Genomic DNA, 22,445 nt, shown 5'->3' with positions numbered 1-22,445 from the left:
CAACATTAATAACAGCCATCTGGCATTGCATAGCTTTATGTCTATATCTCATTGTTTGTTTCAATGGTATTTATCCATCCCTGGAGTTCTTCATTCTGAGAGGTAATTTGGAAACTTTTAGAGACCTGGATAAAGAAAACAAACAGCAGGCAATTAATCATGGTAATAGTGGTTCCAAAGGTCACACTATTACTTTCAGCAATGATACCAATCTTTTTTACTCCTCTAATTTAATGGGGGGCAATCCCTAATTTTATGGTCATAACTACTTGAAATAAAAGTTAACAAGAATGCAGTCTTGTAGGTAATGCCTTGACTAGTAACCCTGGAGACCTAAGAAGCCTTGCTTTCAAATAATGTCCCAAGATCATCACGTTCAGAAGTAACCATAAAAACCTGACTGCCAAAAAATGAAGCTGCGTTAGTCCAACTGCTTTGGACCAAGTAGCCCTGCTGAAATGCAAGACACCTGTTCAGGGAAACTTGTGAGAAAGTAAGGATGTTTTCATTTCCCTCTACAGTGACAGGGAGTTCAAACAAAACCATCACAGGACATCTATCAATTAGCTTGGCTTCACTTCCTCTGTTCCAACTCAAAGAGTGCAAACTCGTGGGGTCTTGGAGGAGTCCAGGAGACAAGAAGCTTGGCTGTAGCATCCCAGTAACAGCCCTGAGCTGAGGATGGGAGTCCTGAAGTCACATGTCTATTTGCAGATCTGTATTTTGCACATAATATTATTGGAGAACTAATAAACTCAACAAACCACCACCACGTTGTACTTGACCATGAGCAGGCTTTATTATTATTATTGTTATTATTATTAAATAAAGTAGCTGTAGCTGAGATGCTTAATGCCACAGTACTGCCTCTGGGTGAACTATTCTCAAAGACATGCCAAAATCAGATCCCAAAAGGGGTTTCATTTAATGTCTGGACTCCAAAGGGATTTAAACAGAAGCTAGACACTGTTCAAAAGGAATGGCTCAAGCCATCTGCAAAAGACAGACGTTCAGGCCTCTGGAGAATCATCAGATCAAAGTAGAGTTTTCTGGAACACAGCTTTACAGCTGAGGCATCAGAGAAGGACAGAAGCTCCTAACACATACTTGCAAGTATCACGGACAGCTTAAGTCTCTGTCTTTAAGCATTTAAATACCTCTGCAAATATGAATACCAGAAGCCTAACTCTGTTGATGAAGCTTAAGCTCTTCAGCCTTATTTTAAATGTGAATTGAACCACTAAATTTTTTTTAAATATTTATCTGTGTTCAATTTTGACTAAATCATCCATCAAAGGGTCATCCCATGTTAGCCCTTCCATTCTGTATATACACAATAGATGTGTTTTACAGGAAAAATGGAAGAGGTGAGTCATTCCACTATAAAAAATATTTCCATTTTAATGTTGTTTCTATTATACATACTGAATTAGTTAAACAGGAGAAGTAGCATACCTCAGTTGGAGTTAAATTAATTTCATTCTAACAGTCAAGAAATACAGTGCAGTTTTATCATCTAGCATGCACTCTGTTTTTCAATGCCAGATTTTATCTTCAAAATAATAATTAGTAGTCATTTTAACACTTTCTCAATTATAAAGACTTATCATTTAATGGATAAAATTTCCATAAACTTTAGTGAATACATTGTGTTAGCCTATTAAGTTTGTATTATTTGGCTACTGTTATTAAATAATAATTGCATTCACTTTTTTACAATCAAAATTTTAAAAGGAGCTTTAAATAAAAAGGGAGAGGGAAGAGGTAGAGAAGATAAAATATGCAACTGAAAGGAGTGGTTGTTTTTCTCTTTGTCTCTTAAGCACAAATTCTTCTTCATTCTCCTTCCCAGACACCATGTGTTTCCAAAACAACTCATCACCAAACATAACAGAGGAGATAGGAACTTCTAATAGAAGTTAAACCTGCCAACTTGCAGAATGGTCTGAGCTTTCTCAAATAGGAAAAACACAATAGTACAGAGTTGTTAATAAATTAAGGAGAGGCAATGGGTGTTACCGCAGATGATGCAGTACACCATTTTAGGGATTTTCATTAGAATCATATATGGCTCATTACTTTACAATGTTCTTGCAACTTGCTTTAAGAAGTCCAAACTACATTTGGGCATTTAATAGCAGGGTTCATTTCACTTAGGATGGGGTGAGGGGGGGTGAGGGGGTGGTGGTGTTAAAGTATTTTTTTGAAGCCTACTATTAAAGGCCTGAATAAAGGGTCACACCTGCTGAGGGCCTCACTCCATTTGCAATTAGGTATCAGTGAAAGTTTGGAAAAATAGAAACTGCTAGAATTATTTATATCAGGGACTCACCTGTGCCAGTAACCTTTCTGCAGGATATTAGGAGGGGGTACAAGAACCCACAATGTATTCACGTATATGACAACATGCCACGACAAGAGAGCTCCCTTCACCTCCAGAGAGGCTTTTATTGGTCCCAAAATGCTATTTACTGTTACTGCTAGAAGTTCGCATTGGAAGAACAAGGTACCATTTTTAACTTGGTTATACTATTGAGTTTAATGATAGCACTGTGCTTACTTAGAAAGTGAATTTATCTTTTTGCTCTTCCCTCTGTCCATAGTATGTGGGGAGAAGTAAAAAAATATTTATTTAGTTTGGTCTGATAAGTAACAGTGGGAAAATAAGTAATCAGAAAAGCATCTAAATTATCTGGTGAGTTACACATCTATTTTTTAAAAAGATCTATGATATAAGAATATGGATTGGACAGGAACCATCAAGGTCATTGTTTATAGATTCCTGCTATCATATCCACCCATGTCAAAATTTCATACAGACAATAGTCTCTGTAATAAACATATTAAGAACCATCACTCCATGTGAAATTGTTTATATTAGCTATTCTGATCAGATCTCTAACAGATCACATCTTTTTCAAACAAGAAATCCTTAAGCAAGTCCAAGATACGATGTCTTTTCTGCCCTTCCCCAGCCCTCCCTGTCCTCCTTAATTCAAAACAATTCTCTCCTTTCCGTAGCCCCCATAATTTATTTCACACATGGAACATTTTTTACTTTGAAGCACCTTTCCAAATAATTTTATAGCTATCAGTAGACTAAAAAGTGCTTCTGTTGTTCCCTTGGCAGTTCTATTAGATTAAATCCATTAGCACACTCGTATATACACACATTACATTTTGAGCTCTTTTCTGTTCGTAACATGTTAACTATTATGATGTTATCCTTTCTTGTTGCCCATTCAGATTCTACAAGTTTGGATGTCTTAGTTTTCCTTAGCTTAGTTTCTAAATCTTCTTTTTCATTTTACTACTACTTTACTTCATCACAGGTTCTATATTCCTGACCCTGCTGCCTCAACACACTTAATTACATTATAGGCAACCATCTCTGCTCCTATTCAATATTCCGAACAGCTTCACTGAGTTTTAAATGCACAAAATGGTCGTTGCCACACACTTCATTTCTGGCTTCTGCAGTTGTGATCTTGTGCTTTGTTACTAAAAATAGAACTGCTTCCAACTACCTGAGCTGGAAAGCTAATTACAGAGCTGGTAAACAGTGCTCCTCCCTATTGAGCAAATGGCAGAGTAAGGAGTCTGCTAATGCACTAGGGCACACATGGTCCTGTGGGTCTTTGAAATCTATCAAGTGTCATTTATTTAATCATTTGTGACTGTTTGCTTCATGGATAAATTACTATTTAAGTAAATAACTGTTTGACTGTTGGATCAACAAATCGGGAGAAAAAGAACAATCAGCCCTTTTAAGGAAAAAGTATCCTAGCCTAATTCTCAGCTTGCACAAATCAGAATAATTTCACTGAAGTAAATAGCATATTGTTGATTTAGACTAGGCAAAAGTCTAGTTCTCTTATTTCCTGCAGAAGAAGGGTTATTAGAGGACTGACTGCAGCAAAGACTTTTCTGAAAGTTATTTGTCACATACAGGCAAGAACAAACAACTGCCACTGTGAGAAAGCACCTTCTTCCCTTAAAAGTACTCTCAGCTATGTCTGCAGTACAGCAACACATTGCCTGAAAGACCTTCCCTGCTGAAAGATCTTAAGGTAGAAGTGCCCACAGAGTTTAGGTGCTCCTCTGTATTTGTGAACAAAACACTGGTTTCCCTCCTCTGTGGGACTGATTCTTACCACATAGCCCAATACCAGCTTTGTTGGCAACTAGGTTTCAGCCATCACTCAGTCAATGGAACTCAACCAATTTTCAGCCATTACTGAGGCAACAATATATAGATAATACATAACCGACTGTTAGAATCGATGTGATACAGCTTCAGCCCCAAAGCAAAACTGTAAAATAGCCATTACAATTGTTCATCAAAAACACTTTCTGGGGCCAAGAGGGAATATAGCCTTCTGGAATTATAATTTTTATTTTGAATGCAGAATAGAGGAATAAAAGAATTAGGTAGAAAACCAACAGAAAGACCAATTTTAAAAAGCATTTCTTTTTCTCCTTCATAACCTCCCAAAAAATAGAGAGACAAGTAAATAAAACCTTCAAGACTGTACTCAACACATTAGAAAAGTTTGGTGGAGGAAAAGAGTATGCTAGTAAGCATAAACTATTTGCTCATCATCATGTTTCTGTCATGCACGGCTTATACTATGTACAGTGCATACAGGGACAGAATTGCTATCTGAGGTTAAATACATTATTTACACAGCTCTTTTGGGAGAGGAGAGGATGAGCTCCCTCTTCCGTCTCCCATCTTCATGAAAAAGAAAGTCAGGCTGTCCTCAGTCAAGCAAACTATCTCCTGTTGTCAAGGAAAAGCGGTTTGCCAATTTTTAGCAAAAATGATTGGAAAAAGGAAGATAAGATGGAAAACTGTGGACAGAAATGGAAATGTGTAGTGTAACGAAAAAGAAAAAGCAAGAAGGAGCCAAAAAAAGAGGCAAAGAAAGGCATGAGGAAGTCAGGCTACAGAAAATCAATAGTATATCAAGCTCTGCATATTCCGAAGAGTGGGAACAGAGAGAGTCCTCTGGCAGTAACAGCGAAGGGAAAAAAGACACAGAATACCAGCCTTCTCATCTTAAACGAAGAAATACAGAGTATAAATCTGCATACCACAAGGCAGTCCCACACTATCACACCTAAGTCAACTCTGACGAAGTCAATTCATGCACCAGGACTTGTGTAGTTGTCTTGTTAGTGTAGTGTTTCACCAGAACTGACACACCTTGTTTCTGTGGTATTCTGTGCATTATAGTGTGACTCTGGAGAAAGTCATATTCATTTCTTCACATTTAAAACCTAAGTGTGTGTGTGTGTATAGGACAGGGAGTTGGACAGTCATGAAGGAATGTGTGTGTGTGCTGGAATTCAGTGCATAAGCAACATTAAAAGTCATTTGAATCCTGGTTCTATCATCCTGTGTTTTCAGACCTTTCTTTCTGACCTAAATGACCACAAAGACAGTAAACAACATATTCCTAAGTTAGATAAAATGTGCTTATTATAGTAGGACAAATACCTTTCAAATGATAGTATATTCCAGAAAACAATCCACAAAAAAAGCATATGCAGACAACATAAGCAATATTTTCCCTGCAACTTGCTATTTCTCCCAACATTAGTTCTCACCTTAAGGCAGAGATGTGAGAACCTTTAACCCTGGGAGCCATTTCTAATTTATTCGTTCAGATTTCAAAGACACAACATTGACAGCCACTTTCCTCATGTGCTACACAGACCAACTTACACATTTAAATTACTCACGAGTATTTTTAGATGGTCTGCTTCTGTTGAGTTGAACTTGCCAAATTGATATGGCAAGTAAGGTGTGCCTCCACCTCTCTGTTAAGCTAGTACAAAGTTTCCAAACCCCTTGCCAAAAAATTAGGAGAAAGAAAGAAAGGAGGGTAAAAACATGGTATGTGAGGAAACTGTTTAAAATAAGTTGCTTAATTCTTTTAAACAGAAGTTGGCCCTACTGGATCTGTCTTGGGCAGTCATGAAAAAGGCACTTTCATATTCACACTCCTTAATGAATAATGTTGTGAAACTTATATTATTCAGATCAAAAAATTACATATTTCACCACACAGGTATCACTCAAACTTCAACCTTCCTAATGAATACATCGGCATATACAAAGACTCCAGAGCCAGAATGAGATTAACGGAATAAATTTAGGGATATATTAAACGGGAGGGAAGGGGAATAACTAAGCATTAACACTTTCCTTCATTCAGTATCGTCTGAATCAGGAGCACTGATTAAAGAAGCACACATGTTAACGTGCAATACTGAAACATATGAAAAAGAACTGTATCCCATAATGGACTGAAGTACAGTAGTTTGCTGTATCATAGTAATACCAATTTCATAAGAGTTCATAACCATAATTAACTATCTGCTTATGCCTCAAAAACCTAGCAACCAGCTGTACCAGACTCCCTTAATCTACAGAACATTCATCAGAAGTACATTCTTACTGACCAAGTTTCATACTACATAGATATTTAATTTTAAAAGCCCTCAGATGATGAAACATTCAAATTTTTCTCGACAATTCAATAGCTAAAAATCAGCTACAGTCTGGTCTCCACAGCACAGAGAGCTTGCAGGCAAGAACACAGGGTAAATACAGACTCCATTGCCTTACCTCAGCTATGTGCGGCATTGGGTTAAATCCACAGAGATTGCACACAACTTTCTTGCACTCTGTACACGTATTAAAGTTGGGGGGATCCTTAGAACCAATATTTAGTCCAGTTTTACAAAGGGGACAAGACACTTTAGGCTGGCTGGCTTGCTCCGGTTCCGACAGCCCAGCAGGTTTCTTAGCTTCAGCAGCCTGAGGCTTGCCATCGTTAGCCAAAGCAGGTTTCTTTTCTAAATCAGATCCTTTAGTCGTTAAAACACTATCCGCTTTTGATGGCTCTGGTTTTTCAGTCGCAAGAGGCTTGGCTTCTTTCTTTACAGGAACAGCTTTTGGATGAGGCTGAGCCTGACCAGCCTCTTTGGGGACTGCCTGAGAGGCCGGTGGCTGTGATGGAGGCTGGGGCTGCTTCGCTGCAGGACCGGGTGCAGGTGGGGCTGATGTCTGAGACCCTGGCTGACCCGCTGTGGAGATTAAATTCGAGGCCTGGCTGAAGATTGAAGCTCCAAATCCGAAGAGTTTCCCAGTAACTGTTTCTTGCGGGGTCGTGGGCTGAGGTTTAGGGGCATCAGTGATGCCTCCCAGATTAAGGCTGAAACGCCTTGATTGCTCAGGAGTTTTCTGAGGTGGCTGGGGTTGAGGTGCCAGCTGTGCTGGTGCTGGCTTGGGACCTACCCCTGCCTGTGGGCCCTTGGGAGCTGGTTTGCTATCAGGCTTTGGGGACGGTTTTGTTTGTAACTTCTTAGGATCATCTTTTGTTTGTGTTGGCTCAACAGGCTTTTGAGTTTTAGCATCTGGTCTAGCACCAGGTTGAGACACAAGCTTGGGATCTGACTTCTGTCGAGACACTTGCGGAAGGGGTTTGGAATCTGGTTTATCCCCAGCTGGATGTGTGTCCTGTGACGGCTTGGCAAGCTCTGGCTTTGGGGAGTCTGCCACTTTCTGTTGAGTTGGTGGAGGTCTGGGACCTGCTGAATCCTGTTTCAGCCCTGGTGCTGCAGACGTAGGCACAGTGTCCGTCGTAGGCTTCTGTATACTGGGTTGGGTTTGCTTATCTTCAGCCTGTGTTGGCTTGGCCTGATCAGACTTTGGAGTAAGATCTATTCGCTGGGAGATCTCAGTAGGCTCAGCGCGTGGTTCTTTCAATTTTACAGGGGGAGACCCAGGCAAGGATGGTTGCTTTTTCTGTGGCAGGGGTTTTTTTGATTCTGCTAGCTGCGAAGGATCAAGTTTTGGAGAAGCATCTTTCTTTTGAACTGGCGGTGGCTGGGGAGATGGTTTAGCTGTTGAAGGTGGAATGGATGTCTTCTGTTTGGGTGGAGGCAGCTGTGGCCCAGGACCATGACCTGGTGCTAGGTCACCACCTAACGCTCTTTGCATCTGGCAGTTTAAACAGAGCCATTCCTTAATCTGCAGAAAAAAAAGAATTTTAAAGGTATTATAATTAAGCCAAGAGAAAGTTAATAAAATCAACATAAAAGGCTATTTTAGTATATGGCTTGTTGCAGTGTTTTGGACTTCTGTGTAAAAAGGGAGAAATATTACCACTAATATTGATTTGTGGTTAACATGCCCAACTGATTTTTTCATTCTTCTCCACATTCCTGCAAATCAAGCTATCGCTGAGCGTATGCTTCTAATGACTTCACATTCAGTTTACACACAGCTGAATATTAGAAGATAAAAACCCAGCAGAATGAAAAAAATGCATTGGAATGTCATGGGATCCAGCAGAGATTCATTTATAACAATGATTTGCCAGAATAGAAAAAAAAAAAAAAACCTGCTAAAATAGTTTGACACATCAAGTCTGCTGACAGAAAACAATCATCAGAATTAAAATACAGTAAATATATAATTACCTTTAAGCATACATCTGTCAAGCTCTTCGTACAGCTTATGGTTTTGGTAATGGTTTAAATTACAGAGCACAAGTATTGGCAGCATATGTGTATCCAATGAATTAGGCACAGAGGTATGCATGGACACCATATATTACACAGACTCACGCTTTACCACCAATTTGAGGGCAAGTCTTCATTTGGAATCAGTGAGGAGCTTTGCCTAAGTCCTGATGGTATTTTAAGAGCCATAATTAGGTTTCCCAAAATTCCTTTGTTAATAAAAGAAGTTCTCAGGGTAATTATTGTTCGCCTGCATACAATGGGACCCTCCTTTCAACACAGAGGAGAAGGAATAAGGCAAATAATGTATTTACCCATGTTTCTCACCAATTTTAGTATCTCACAACTTTAAAAAAATTTTTTCTCCTTCCCAAGAACTACTACTTTAGAGGGAAACTGTGTTTTCTTATAAGACAGAAAAAAACCAATAATCCTATGTGGTCATCCTTCACAATCTGAGGAAGGATCAAAAAGGCTAAAACAACATGCGGTCAGGAAGCATCACATGCTATTTTCCACATTTTACATCTCTAGCAGAAACATTATAAGCAGCAAAAATGCCATTCAGTATGGCACAGAGTCCCGTGGGCCTACACCTGTGTGTAGATACTTAAACAGGTCATCTGTAGCTCTACTTCTCTTCTTTAGTCTGCGCATCAAACGCAGTGTACCAGCTATGGCATTTGCACGCACCACTGCAACAGAGGGAAACTGCAATTAGGAGGACGCAGAATATAAGACTCAGATCTTTTCCCCTAAGGGTAAAGGTTTCTGGATCCTGTTTCTCACTCAGGTCTGAAATCTCTACCGTACACCATAGGATGAATCTGGAGGTACTACATGCAAAGAAAGATTTTGTCTGTGTAATTATCAGAGCTCACAGGAAGGAAAGAACTCTGATGTCACAGACTGAAGCAATGAATTCATTATTTTTGTGTGCTTTACCAGCCTTGTATTTTTCCAGCAGCAAAAATTAAAAGAACAGTTGGATGCAGTTCCCTAAAACACAGCTATTCCAATTATTGTGATAAACACGGTATATACTCTGGAATATGAGCTCACTATTGCTACAGCTTCACAAAAAGATGCCCAATTTTGGCTCCAGCTGTAAGTTCACAGTAATCGAGTTAACATTCATAATAATGCTGCTTTTATCTTCCCTTTTCAGTGCAGTTTTTTTTAGATTGTTTAAACAATTCTCCGATCTACTTGCAACCCATATTGCAAATGACTGTTAAAAAGTGAAACCAACTGTAACAAAACTGGAATGCGTGTTTAAGCTCTGCTTTGAATTATTAAAGGAATTAAGTTCACAACTGCACAGAGGACTTGAGTAAAGATTACATTTAGCTTAACTCCCATTTTGTTTGATTGATGATCTGTTCCCCTACAAGTCCCCTGTCCAAGGGACAATTACTTGCAATAAGTAAATCTTAATTATGACACCTGATTTTAGATAGTAGTAATCTAATTTAATTAGATAATTAATAACATTTCTGGATGAATTCTTAAGGTTTTTCTAGAAGGTTTAAGTTTAATTAAAGGCCAGACTTAAGCCACATACTGTGAACATCCACCTCAGCTGTCACAGCTGTCTGGCATCAGCAAAGTGACTAAAGATTTCTTATATTAGGGAAGTGGACTCTCTTCTATGGTGGAGAAAGATAGGATCCTGTGAGGAGCTCTTTAATGGCCCTAAGAGAGGATTGTCTTTTCCCACTAACCACAGAACTTTCACAGAGATTTGGACCATGCACTTTTCATAGCAATTCACTACTGCTGCTTTTTTTTCACACCTCCACTTGCCTCTTTTTATGTTGGTTTTTTTTTTTTAAATGAAAGTGCTGTACTCTAAAGTGCCTACCTGCTCTCACTTAGCTTCCAGGAAATCTAATTTTAAGTCACTATGACACCTGTAAGGCCCCAAACAAAGTAGATGTAGGGTTGGGCAGGGGCTACAGAATAAATAGTCTGAATAATTGTTATGTTTAAGGTGTCCAGATTCCAATTGCATTTATAAGTATTTAGGCTTGTCTTCAACATGCAGCAGGTCCAGTCTGACTCTACTACCTAACTGGAGTCCAAACAAAAGTTAATTCTATACGTTTTTCAACACAATCTTGTGCAGAAGACAAAATCTTAACTCTCAACTGTTATTTTTTCCTTATCTTAAAAAAATAACTATATACATATATACACATACGTGCACTTTCAGTATTAAACTGAAGCCTTTAAAACTAAAAATGAGTTTGCTACTCCTACAGCTGAACTTCAAAATGGAAAATGTATGAAGTTTTACTTCACTGTATTATTTTTTAAAATCTTTCTGGTTTAGACATAAAATTCCTCCCATGCATTTTAGTGGGAGGAATTAAGTGCCAAAACCCTCAAGTCATTATAGCTTACACACATCATCTTCAAACAAATACAAAACTGCACCAATTGTAGTTCTCTGATTGGAACTGCAGGAGTTCAAAATTAAGTGCATAACATGATGCAGTTTTGCATCAAACACTGTCTTTCTACTGCAATTACAGAGATTTTCCATAAACTTTAACGGGAACAGGCTTCTGTTAAATACAGATGCTCTTACACATTATTACAGATGAAGTAAAACTTACTGCTGATGTAAATATCTAAAATACTAATGTTTGTCTATCCTTAAAGATCTTCCTCGACAGCAGTTCTGTGACTTTCTTGTTTCTTTCTCCATATTACTCTTATCTCTACCTAGAATTAAAGGCAAAAGTTTCCAGGGCAACATGTGAGCTTTTGCAGTTCCTGTGTACTGGTAAAGGAGATCCTTCTTTGATGCTGAGGATCCCAAGCTGTCTATCTTTATACTGGTAGATAGGGGTTGAGCCTGGGTTGTCTTTCTAGAAGAAGTCCATAAGTGATTTTTCTTCATCCTGAGACCCATGCCATTAAGTGCTATGACGAGTACTGTAAATTTGGCAGATTTCATGCAGTATTTTTTTCAGATTTCAAGTACTGAACACAGAAAGTGCTACCTTGCTTTCTAACTCACTGATGTAGAAACTATATGCCCTCATACCAACAAACAAGTAATTAAAATATATTTTATGTATTCATCAATCATAACATCTTAAAAAAGCTTCGTAAAGACTCTACTAGTTGGAAGCACCAAATGAATTCATTCACAGTGTTTAAGTAACAACATCCATGGAGAATTACATTGAAGAAAATTATAGCACCATGTTCCATAGCTCGCCTTTCTTTATGCATTCAAAATCTAACAGTTGGCTCCAATAACAAATATGAGCTACACTTCAGTTCTCCTTATCCCAAACAAAGCCAACACAACTGAAGGCAGTCCGGAGCCTACTCCTTTCTGCAAAAGTGTTCAGATTTGTTCCAACTACACAAACCCATCAAAAGCAATAGGAAAACTGTCAGAGAGGGAGTGCATTGACTGGCATGCTCAGTTTCTATTCCTGCAGATGATGTAGGGGAAGAAGAGAATCCAGCTTGATTCTAAGATTCCAGATGTACATGAGAAAGAAATTTTGTCTTGCAGATTGAACATATTTCATATAAAAATTACTGGCACACAATATGAATGTAGCTCTCAGAAGCCATTTTAACAGACCTTTTGCAGAACAGAGCCGCATACTCAGGCAATGGGTCTCATTCTCATTTAGACTAGTCATTTGGTGCTATAAAAAGGAACTTTAAGGTATGCATAAAATATTAACATCCCTTTACATCACACCACACAAATGTAAAGATTTATAGAGCCTTTACATTGCCACAGATATGTAAATACACTTCCCTGACATTGCTCAGCACTGCCCCAAAGCTTTATTGACAAAATCAGTTTCTAGTCTGAAAATACATCAGCTTATTTGGTTCCTGACAATTTCAGAGAGGAGTGAGGAATCCAGATTTCACTCTTAGCAGACATTTCTGCCAAGATAATGAGAAAAACAAGAAAAATAAAGCACTTGAGCCCATGATTTTATGCAGCTTCATGTAGGGTGGTAGAATACTGTAAGGGACAAGAAACTAGATCAGAAAATCCTGTTATGAACAAAAAAGAACAACTATCACTGAACAAACTGAATTAGTATGTCGACATACAGCTGAAAAGGTCTTCTAAACAAGCCTGGGAAATACTAGAGGCAAAGTTTTCCTTATACACCACCCTTCCATGAATAAAATCTCAGCTATTTGAAGTAATTACACCGAAACAAATGTTTAACTATTGTACACAGTATGCAACTGATCCTCATTTGAGGCAAATAGATCATGGCTATAAAATAAATATTTACCTTCCTTTCAGATATGAGATGTAAAAGGCAACTAGGGAGTTTATCAGGGAACACTGGCTCAAGATACTCACAAAAATGATGCTAGGTTCTAGTAAGCAGCATGGTCCCCAGGTATTTTTTCCACAAACCACAGCAATGGTTACAAGCACTGTAGCTTTATGCTAAACCAGTATTTGAGCAAACTTTTTAAATAGCTGCTTTAAAAAACTATTTTTAAATGTTACTTAGCTATTTTAAAACTACTAAAAAACATGACCAGATGAACTGTGTTATGCAGTTATCACAATCTTAAAACATACTCCACTACTCCGCTTAAATTACTAATGTAAAAAGCTATAGTTTGCATATGAATTATGTGTGGTTGGGGAACTATTATTTTACAGCTTCTATAATTAGAATCATAAAGCAAAACAGTGACCATAATCTTTTGACTTTTTTTTTTTTTTTTTGAACAGCAGTATTACAGAATATCTATAAGTTAGTTTTTACAGCCAAGCATGTGTTTAAGCTGCCTCATGCACAGGACAAGGAAAAAGACTTTTAAACACAGCTCAGTGCACTGCATCATGCATCACTTCAACAAATGCTGATTGCTTTCATTAACTGCATTGAGATTTAATATACTAGAAACACGTGAATGATTAACAAAAAAATGTAACTGCAAATCAAGGCAGCAGCAAAGAAAAGGTTAACAGAGTTCATCTGTGCTGCACAGAGCGCATCCGAGTGACTGTCGCTGGGATTTGAAAACAGATTATGCTGTCTGGTCAGAGCAGGGCTGGGCCATGCTTCCTGCCCAGTGATTACCCAGCAAACAGCATCTCTACATCACGTGGCCTAACATAGTAGTAAATTACAGTTGCTGAGCAACAGCAATACTGGCGCAGATGGCTCACTGCAGTTGACATCTTTAGCTATGCAGATTAATTTATTATTTACTTGTGTTAAAAACTGGACAGGACAGTTTTCTGGGCTAATGAGAAAACACTCCAACATAATGTAGAATATTGCCCAATTAAAATATTGGGAAACTATTTGCCATGCATAGGTGTTTGCTTCTTTCTATGTTGTGCCCCTTTCATAAAAGGGAGAAAAAAAATAAAAAAGTGAAGAAAAATCCATAGGGCATCAATACTAATAATACATCTAATCCTAAATGTAAGCAGAAATGTAGGCACATAGCCATCCTCTGAGAGAAAAATGGTGTGGGAGTGTGTTTAAGAATATTCCACAGAGAGAAACAATATTCTGTAGTTCTATAGCCCTTCTATCTGAGGATCTTTACAATTTTCCCAAATGTCTATGTGGCACTTCTAGCTAGGGGCAAACTAAAGGAACTATACTAACTTCATTTCATCACAAAAATGGTGAATATTCTCAATTTCCATATAAATTGCAGTATTACTAATACTGGAACACCCCAAGTTCTCTTTGGACGAAAACAAATATTTCACACAGAAATATTTCAAACTTGGATCATTTTTAAAATACAACTAAACAAGGCTTGTTTGAATCCGCTCTCTGATCAGTTTGAACCCAGACTAAACTCCATCCTCTTTTACAGAACACCTCTAGCTTTACTTCGGCATAGTTAAGAGTTGACATCTAAATTAAAATTTTCAGAAAGTTAAAAAAAGCTTTGAGTTTTGTTAGGGTTTTTTTTAACCCATTTTTTTACTACTTATGATTATAAAAGCTGATGGTCAGATTCAAGTCCTTAATTTTTTTCTACTTTGTTTTGTACTACTTAACTAACTCTGAATATCCCGCCAAGTCTAAGCTTACATAGGGCATACAGTTTCAAAGCTATTTTTCCTAGTATTAAAAAGCTTAGACTTTGTGGCATGTCACTATCCACAGTAATGGCAGTTTTATTTTTGTTTATATGTCATTTCCAGTCCACGTTGCATTCTGGTTCTTATGCGCTGTTACAACACCACAGCAGGGTCTAGACTGTAAACCACAGGGAATATTTCAATTCAATCAATAGCTTCCTTTACTGTCATGTAATCAACGAAGACTTAATAGAGTCATTTCTATTAATTTTACTGTAAGTATAAGCAAAACTTATCTGGATTCACCACAAGAATTATAGTCATCTTCCTTATACGAATAGTATTTTAAATTATTATATATTCTTCTCCCTAAACAAGCTAATAATAATGATAATAACTGAAGAAAATTAATGCATTTCTGACTGTTTAAATTCTCTTTAGTTACTGAAAATACTTCATGCCCAAGTATCTGTTACTGTTTAGGATACTTGGAGATGCAGGACATCAATAAAAACAAATACAAATACTAAAAATTATTATGAAGATTTGAACCAAATCATGACACTCTCAAATCACCAAAGGTTGTGATATAATTGTACATAAAAATGGAAGCAGAATGAAAGAGCAAAAAAACCAAGGTTGTAGTATCTACAGCAACTGCTATGGAAAATTCCCAGCTCTTACAAAAGAAGAAAAAAAGAAAAAAGACACCATCCCCCCCACCCCAAATTAAAAAAAAAAAACAAAAAAAGGAAAATATTTTCAATTTGGATTAAAAAAAAAATTCTTTCTCCTGTTGAATTGAAAAAGAAAGGTGTAAATACAGTAAAATGTTCTACTTGATCTGAAATCCTACACTCCACTTTGGGAGACATGACCCTTTTTTTTTTCCCCCCTCCTCTTTTCTTCCACTAGGATTAAGTCAATTTTGATACAGACATGTTGTTTCAAAAACAGTCAGAACCAATAAAATAATTTTTAGAACTCATTTTACCTCCATCCAGAAGAGCTTTTGGCAAGTAAACAAATCCTGCATCAATATACACAGCTTCATATTATCTGAATGTGCAATTTTCAGCAAGTATCCAAGTAAAAAATTATACCTGGCTCCAAGACTAATTTTAAGTGGTCTCTTAAAAGCATACTGAAAGAGTGGATGAAATACAGACTGATGTAGATGAAATCCATGAAAAATTATCCCTCCCAAAAACTACCTAAAAGGCATTCACATCTGCACACATACTCATCAAGGATGGGCTCACGCAGCAGAGGTCACACACAGCCAATTTTCCAATATTAACAGCTTTAACACTCCACTTGATCATCAACTTTACAGATGCCCATCATAACAAATGTTATGATATATTATACCTTAAACCCTTGCTCACTCCGTGTTGTATGTAACTTCCAATAACTAGTTCACAGGGGATGAAAATTTACTCCAGCTATCAAGCATACGCACTGACGATTTTGACTGAACTACAGTAGTTCATGCTTTTTGCCTAGCTTTATCAAAAACTATACGTAAGTGTTTAACAAAATGCATAGTCCCTCAGATGTCTTTGTTCATTTTCAGAAAGCCTACTCCCATTCACATGTTCTAGACGGCTGAATCTTTTTTGGGGGAAGTGCTGGTTTCTGTTGCTAATGGCTCACAGGAGTGGTTCTGACAAAATATTTTTTTCTAAAAAAAAAAAAAAAAGGAGAAAAATAAATTACCACGTAATAAATACATACACACCTGCTACAAGGTTCTGATGTATGTGAAAGGAAAATGGAATAGAGTAACAGTCATCAAACCTGTTTATATAATTTTTCCCATTACTTTATGCAACTGTTGCTAGGCAGTCATGTGCCATGGTGATGAGTGGAGTGTGAATACCTAGACAGATTAGAGAGACATATGTTACTGAACACGTTATATATGGTGTGTTATCTCTCTAGACTGCTGTACAAAACCAAGATACCAAGTATCCCTTTTCCCCAAGGGGACCGCAATGTCAGATGGTTCAGAGAAATAGTTCAAGGGGTCTGACCTTATGGCAATACAGGTATCACTTTCTGCTCTTAGTTACACAGTTCTCTCTAGTGAGTTAAAACAGACAGGGCACATGTACTACTGCATTTTAAATAGAGGTTTAAATGAAAAGAATGAATAAAAATTCAAAAAATCAGCACTTTTTATAGTGGTTTTACAATGCACGCAATCTACTTCCTGAGCCAGTTTGTAAAGCCTGCTATATTCTTTCCAGAATCAGCTAGAAATATAGAAATTTAGAAAGATCTATATTGGAAAAGTAATTCACTCTGTTAGTTATGAAGACTGAACTATCCTGTAAGAAACTTGTAAGAATACCTTAAGAAGATAGTTCAAGGAGCTGTACAGGGGAAAATGTTAGAGAACAAAACTAACATAAATTCTTTTCTAAATAAATGCTTTTCACTCTTCCCACATCCAATTTGAAATTATTGCTTTCTGATCAGTAATGTGTTTTAACATAAGCAATAAGCACAATGACTATAAAGGGCATGGGAAAGGCACAACACAGGATTACAGAATCATGAAACTTGGCAAAAAGAACAGCAGGAGAAGTCGAAGTATAACAGTAAGAGGTGAAGATATAGCCTGTAAGTGCATGGGTAAGAGACAAAGACTTTTGGACAATAACACTTCAGGAGAACTTAAAATAAGAGAAGCCAAAAGAAAAAACTTGCACTATAATCAAGAAGACTGACAGCTAAGACACAAACCATGGTTTTCATGCTAGACAGGAAGAAATGTGTAAACTATCATAAAGGAAGAATCAGAAAATTTTGTTAATAATCTAAAGGGAAACTAGAAGTAAAGTTTGAGAATAACTGAAGTGGGAACCTCTGCAGCTGAAGTAAGTCAAATTTTTATATGTGCCAGAGCAGGTTCTATTACTTTGCTCCAACTGTTCAGTAATAAAGTCAGATGTGATTTTCGTTGCACTTCACTGCAGATTGGAGCAGGACACCCACAATGAAGTTTCACCAAGACAGCTGGTGGTGCAAAGCTGAGCAAATGAGAAGAGTCTGAGTGGGTGTCAGAAGATTGGAACTAATAGCTGAATAAATTAGATGTCCAATACCTTCATTACTGAAATGATTTCATCATGAAATAAATGCATATCCTGTGTTTATTTCAATGTGTAATATGAAATTCAAATCTGCTTTTACATATGTATGCAATCAGTTAGTCTTAAATACAGCTGTATTTATTGTCTTAAAGTCCTGAATTTCACACTTACAGAGTACCCGCTTCAAAAACTAGTAGTTATTCACAGAATTTCCAAATACTTTGAGATCTTCTTATATAAACTCTCTTTCTCTCAAAATCCATTTAATTTGAACATACCAAAGTTGTTGACCAATTCCAGGTGAAATCTGAAGTTTTTAAAGGAAGAAAAACTTGGAACTCCAGGAATACACTACAGAAATAAACAACGTAGCACCCACAAATAAATGTAAGAAATTTTGGTCTAAAAACATTCTGTCAGAACTTGAAGGTAACATTTTCTTACAAAAGTTCCTCTTTGACTTTAACATCAATGTATCACATCTCTTGTCCGTTATATATAAATATATCTTTTTTTACCCCAAACTGTCCAGACAACATGCTTGATGACCTTTCCTCATATAGGCTTTGATCCTATATAACCTTTGAGCACCTGGTTAGTTGCAGATGCTCTGAAATTTGTGCACATGGCTGTTCAAGTCACTTCTTTTCCAGTCCAAGCATTACTGCCAACTATCTCAATCCTGAGTTTCCCTAAACTCAAACAAGAGAGCATACTCCTAAACAAAGCAATGTGCTAGCAATGGTTACTGTGATTAGTCTTTCAGGTTTAAATTTACAATTTTAAAAACAAATCAATAAATAATATACTTGCTGGATGCAAAGAGCCTGCTATTTGTTACCAGGTACCCACTAACAAACATGCACACTAGAAAGCAACCTAACTGCTAGCGATGTTCTTAAATTATTGTGATACTGAGCAAACAGGTTGCCCAGAGAGGCTCCGAAGTCTCCATCCTTGGAGATATTCAAAACCAGCCATAAGCAACCTGCTTTACGTGACCCTGCTTTGAGCAGAGGGTTGGACTACATGACCTCCAGAGGGCCCTTTCAGCCTCAGCGATTCTTTGATGCAATTTTAAACATAGTGATATTGTTTGTTGGGTTCAAAATACAGTAGCAGTCTGTACTTCTTCCTATCAGTATCTCTGATCAGCTAAACTAATACCAAAACAAGACAAAAATAAGCTTCCCAAATACTCCTTCTGGCTATTTATCACTAGTTAGTCTTTGGTGCCAGGTCTGCTATGCTTGAATTTGTATAAATTGATAAAAGTGTTGGTACTGAAAACAAACCCAAACTACATTGCAAATTTAAAATTAGCATATCAGGATGTATGAGAAGCTGCTCAAGCAATAAGGAGAGATCAGACATTCATATGAAGCCTTATTCCCACACAGAGCAAGTAAAGGATATGTATAAGCACGTAAATCAAGCTACCACAAACATCAGGTTATAGTAAGTTCATCTGAAGTCCTAATATTACTTTCTATGCCATTTCTATGTTATATAATTACAGCAAGAATGGTGATCAAGGTTAGAAATAGTCCATAGAGATCTCATTCTTAGCATCCCACAAGAATGAAATAACCTGAGTATTACTAAGTTAAAACTCACAACTCAGGCTTTCAGCTAATGAACACTCAAACAGTTACAAAGCAAATCCACCCCATATCCTTTTCCAAAACACCCACTGGAGATATGAAGAGTCATTTTTATGGTTTTTTTGCTTAGTTAGTTCTCATAGCAACAAATTTTATTTATTTATAAACATAATAGCACATGACTATTGTGGTCAGATTATAAAGGTAGCCAGTGAGTGCTTGAAGTCAAGCAAAATGGCAAAAAAGTCACGGTGGGGTTCCTCCTCTTTTTCTATGAGGAGATGAGAACACACTTCCAAACATTGTACAAACAGAGAACCATTACCTTCTTTTTTCCTCAACTTCACCCCCTTTTACTTGTAAACAGTTTTCCCAAATAGCATGATTTTTTTCACTGAACTTCTTAAGGCCTCAAGTGATCATGATGACACATTGTAACACATCCAATGTTTCAGCATAACAGAGGTAAACTTAATTTTCTGCTCTAGTAGCGAACATCAGTTTAAAAACTACTCACCTCTGTTATATGAGGATTAGGATTGAATCCACACAGGCTGCAGACTACAGTATGACACTGTGTGCACGTGTTGTAATTGGCCTTTCCTGGAGCATGCAGCAGCAGTTCAGTGGTTGTGCAAAGAGGACAGAAGGTTTTCTTTGGGGCGGACTCAGTGGGTTGGGTTGCACTGGCTTGCTTTTGCTGCGAGGGTTTTTCAGGCCCCGGTTGCTGGCCTGGTGGTTTTGTAAGTCCTGGTTGTTGTGGCGGGGGCTTTGTGGCCCCTGCAGTCTGAGAAGATGGTTTTGTAGGCCCTGCCTGTGGTGGCACTTGTTTTACAAGCCCTGTTTGCTGCGGAAGTGGCTTCCCAGATCCGGGCTGTGATGGAGGTTTTGCAGATCCTGTTTGCTGAGCAGATGGCTTTTCAGGTCCAGGTTGCTGAGAAGGCTGTTTTGGAGGCCCTGCTTGCTGGGAAGATGGCTTTACAGGACCTCCTTGCCGTGCCGGCTGTTGAGATGGTTGTTTTACAGGTCCTGGCTGCTGCGATGCCGTTTTTGTGGGAGGTGGTGCTTGGGATGACGTTCTAGCATTGTCTGTTTGCTGTGGCGATGGTTTTGTTGGGCCCGACGAAGGTTTTGCAGAAGTTTGCTGTTGAACAGGCTTTGTTGGTTCCGACTGTTGGGGCTGAGATTTTTGCGGTCCTCGTGGCTGGGACGGTTGTTTCGCTTGTTCTAGCTTAGAGTCTGCTGGGTGACCAGGGCCTGGTTTCTGAACTTGCTTTGGTTCCCCAGGCTGCTGCTGAGGCACTGGTTTGGAAGACTCAGTTTGCTGGGGGGTAGGTCTGATGGGTCCTTGTTGTTGAACAGCTGGCTTTGGAGACTGCTGAGCTGGATGTTTTGCAAGGCCCCTCTGCTCCTCAGGTTTCCCTTGCTCTTTTGGGGTAACTTTTTGTTTCCTACCGGCTTCTTCATTGGCTGCATCTGAATCTGATATCAAATCAAAAGGACTGAATTTGTTCACAACTGAAGTGACTGCACTCAATGGATTGGCTTCTGAGAGAAAACTGGGCATCATACTTGGCTTCTGATCTTCTTTAAAATCAGTCCTGGACTTTGATTCCCTTAGACTAATAGAAGAAGGGCTCCGTCCAGGTGCCCGTTGTTCTGTCTTCAGCACATCTACCGTTCTGCTTTTACTTAAACTTGGTGGTCCTGGATCTGGAGGCTTACCTGGTTGCCTGAGATGGTGGCTTGTATCAAGCTCAGGATGTCTGCAGACAGAAAATGTAATAAAATTAAAATAATGCAGAGTACTAGAAAAATGAGATAAAACAAGATGTATCTGTGGCCCTGGAAGTGCTCTGGTAACACTGTGAAGTTTCTCGGGTGCTTAAGTGTTTGCAAGACCAAGGCTTATAACATAAGGTGCACAAAAAAGTATTTAAATAAAAATTATTGTTCTATAAAGGCTTATACAAGTATTCACTCATAGATGGATTTGTTATTCAGAAAATAATCTAATAAGACAACAATATTTAACCAGATAATTTTCAGAAATCTGAACAACTGAAAGGTACCACTTCCTATTTTACCTAAATCCAAATAACTAACTCTCCACTCTATCCCTTGGGATACAAACATAAGGAGACAGAGAAGACTAAAAGAAACAAGAGATGTCAGAAAATTAGCAGATCAAAGCATAGCCGTACAAGAAAAACATTACACAACACAAAATGTTTAGGAACTTGTCTTTTGGCTACCTGTACAAAGTTTGGATATTTCTACAATTCACTATGCAGCAAAGATTTAAACTCCTAAAATCCAAGCACATTAAGGAGTATATGCTTCTTTTTAAAGTATTTATTTTGCCACCCATCCACTCACAAATCAGAAGAATTTTCAATTAGATAAAACAGACACCAGTTCACAGAATTAGTCCTGAAGCTTTCTTTTTTTTAAATAGAACTACTGTAGGGCTTCCTCTCAGCATCACCCCAACAATTCACATTGCCCAGAAATAAAAATAAAACCTCTCATTACGTAAGGATTTTTCCCAGTTCTCTAACAATAATATTTTTCTGTGTTTTGATATAGGAGAAAATAAAAACTAAGCATGTAGGAACAAAAATCAAGATCATGTCTTCAGATGTGGCATAGTATTCTACTTGTTGCTATACTTGGCTGCAGCTGGAGGAAATAATATTGTATTCAATGCTATTGCTAAAGGATGTAGTAAAATATTCTATTCAGTGCTATCACTGCGCTTTTGCTGGAAGATACAGTGTTCTCTTCAGTGCCACAACAGTGTTGCAAATACAAAATTTTCAGGTTTCACTTTGGCAGATCCAGTTAACTGTGATCTTGTTTTTCCCGACATGACATTTCTTCTTGGGTATTCATAAGCAAAATAAAGAATCACTTATTACGTTTAACTGTATTCTTTAACTAAAAAATAAATAAATAAAAACCTGCACAATTCTGTTTAAGAGTTTTATCAGAATTCTGCAGAATTATATATAGTAGACACATTGAAAAATATATTTTACACTGTTAATGTTACCACAGGTTTATTATTATTTCTGATTAATATTTAGAGTTTTCATTATATGCCTAGCAACAGCAATATAAAAGGACAAAGCT

At 37.7% G+C, this 22,445-nt stretch overlaps 1 protein-coding gene across 8 annotated transcripts in view; it reads right to left on the bottom strand.

Moving 5' to 3' along the window:
- The window catches only part of PCLO (piccolo presynaptic cytomatrix protein), a 384,880-nt gene that overhangs the window by 344,808 nt on the left and 17,627 nt on the right, over positions 1 to 22,445 (bottom strand). For all 8 annotated transcript variants that reach the window (XM_069801695.1, XM_069801688.1, XM_069801689.1 and 5 more), the window contains exons 2-3: positions 19,828 to 21,076; positions 6,638 to 8,044 (exon numbers count right to left, since the gene is read on the bottom strand). In XM_069801695.1, the coding sequence (XP_069657796.1) occupies positions 6,638 to 8,044; positions 19,828 to 20,880 (2,460 nt within the window). In that variant the 5' untranslated portion in view covers positions 20,881 to 21,076. The remainder of the gene's footprint in view (positions 1 to 6,637; positions 8,045 to 19,827; positions 21,077 to 22,445) is intronic.

Source organism: Haliaeetus albicilla, chromosome 14, assembly GCF_947461875.1.
Source record: "Haliaeetus albicilla chromosome 14, bHalAlb1.1, whole genome shotgun sequence".
Lineage (NCBI taxonomy): Eukaryota > Metazoa > Chordata > Aves > Accipitriformes > Accipitridae > Haliaeetus > Haliaeetus albicilla.
Note: the sequence above shows the minus strand (reverse complement) of the source record. Positions and strands in the feature narration are given on the sequence as shown.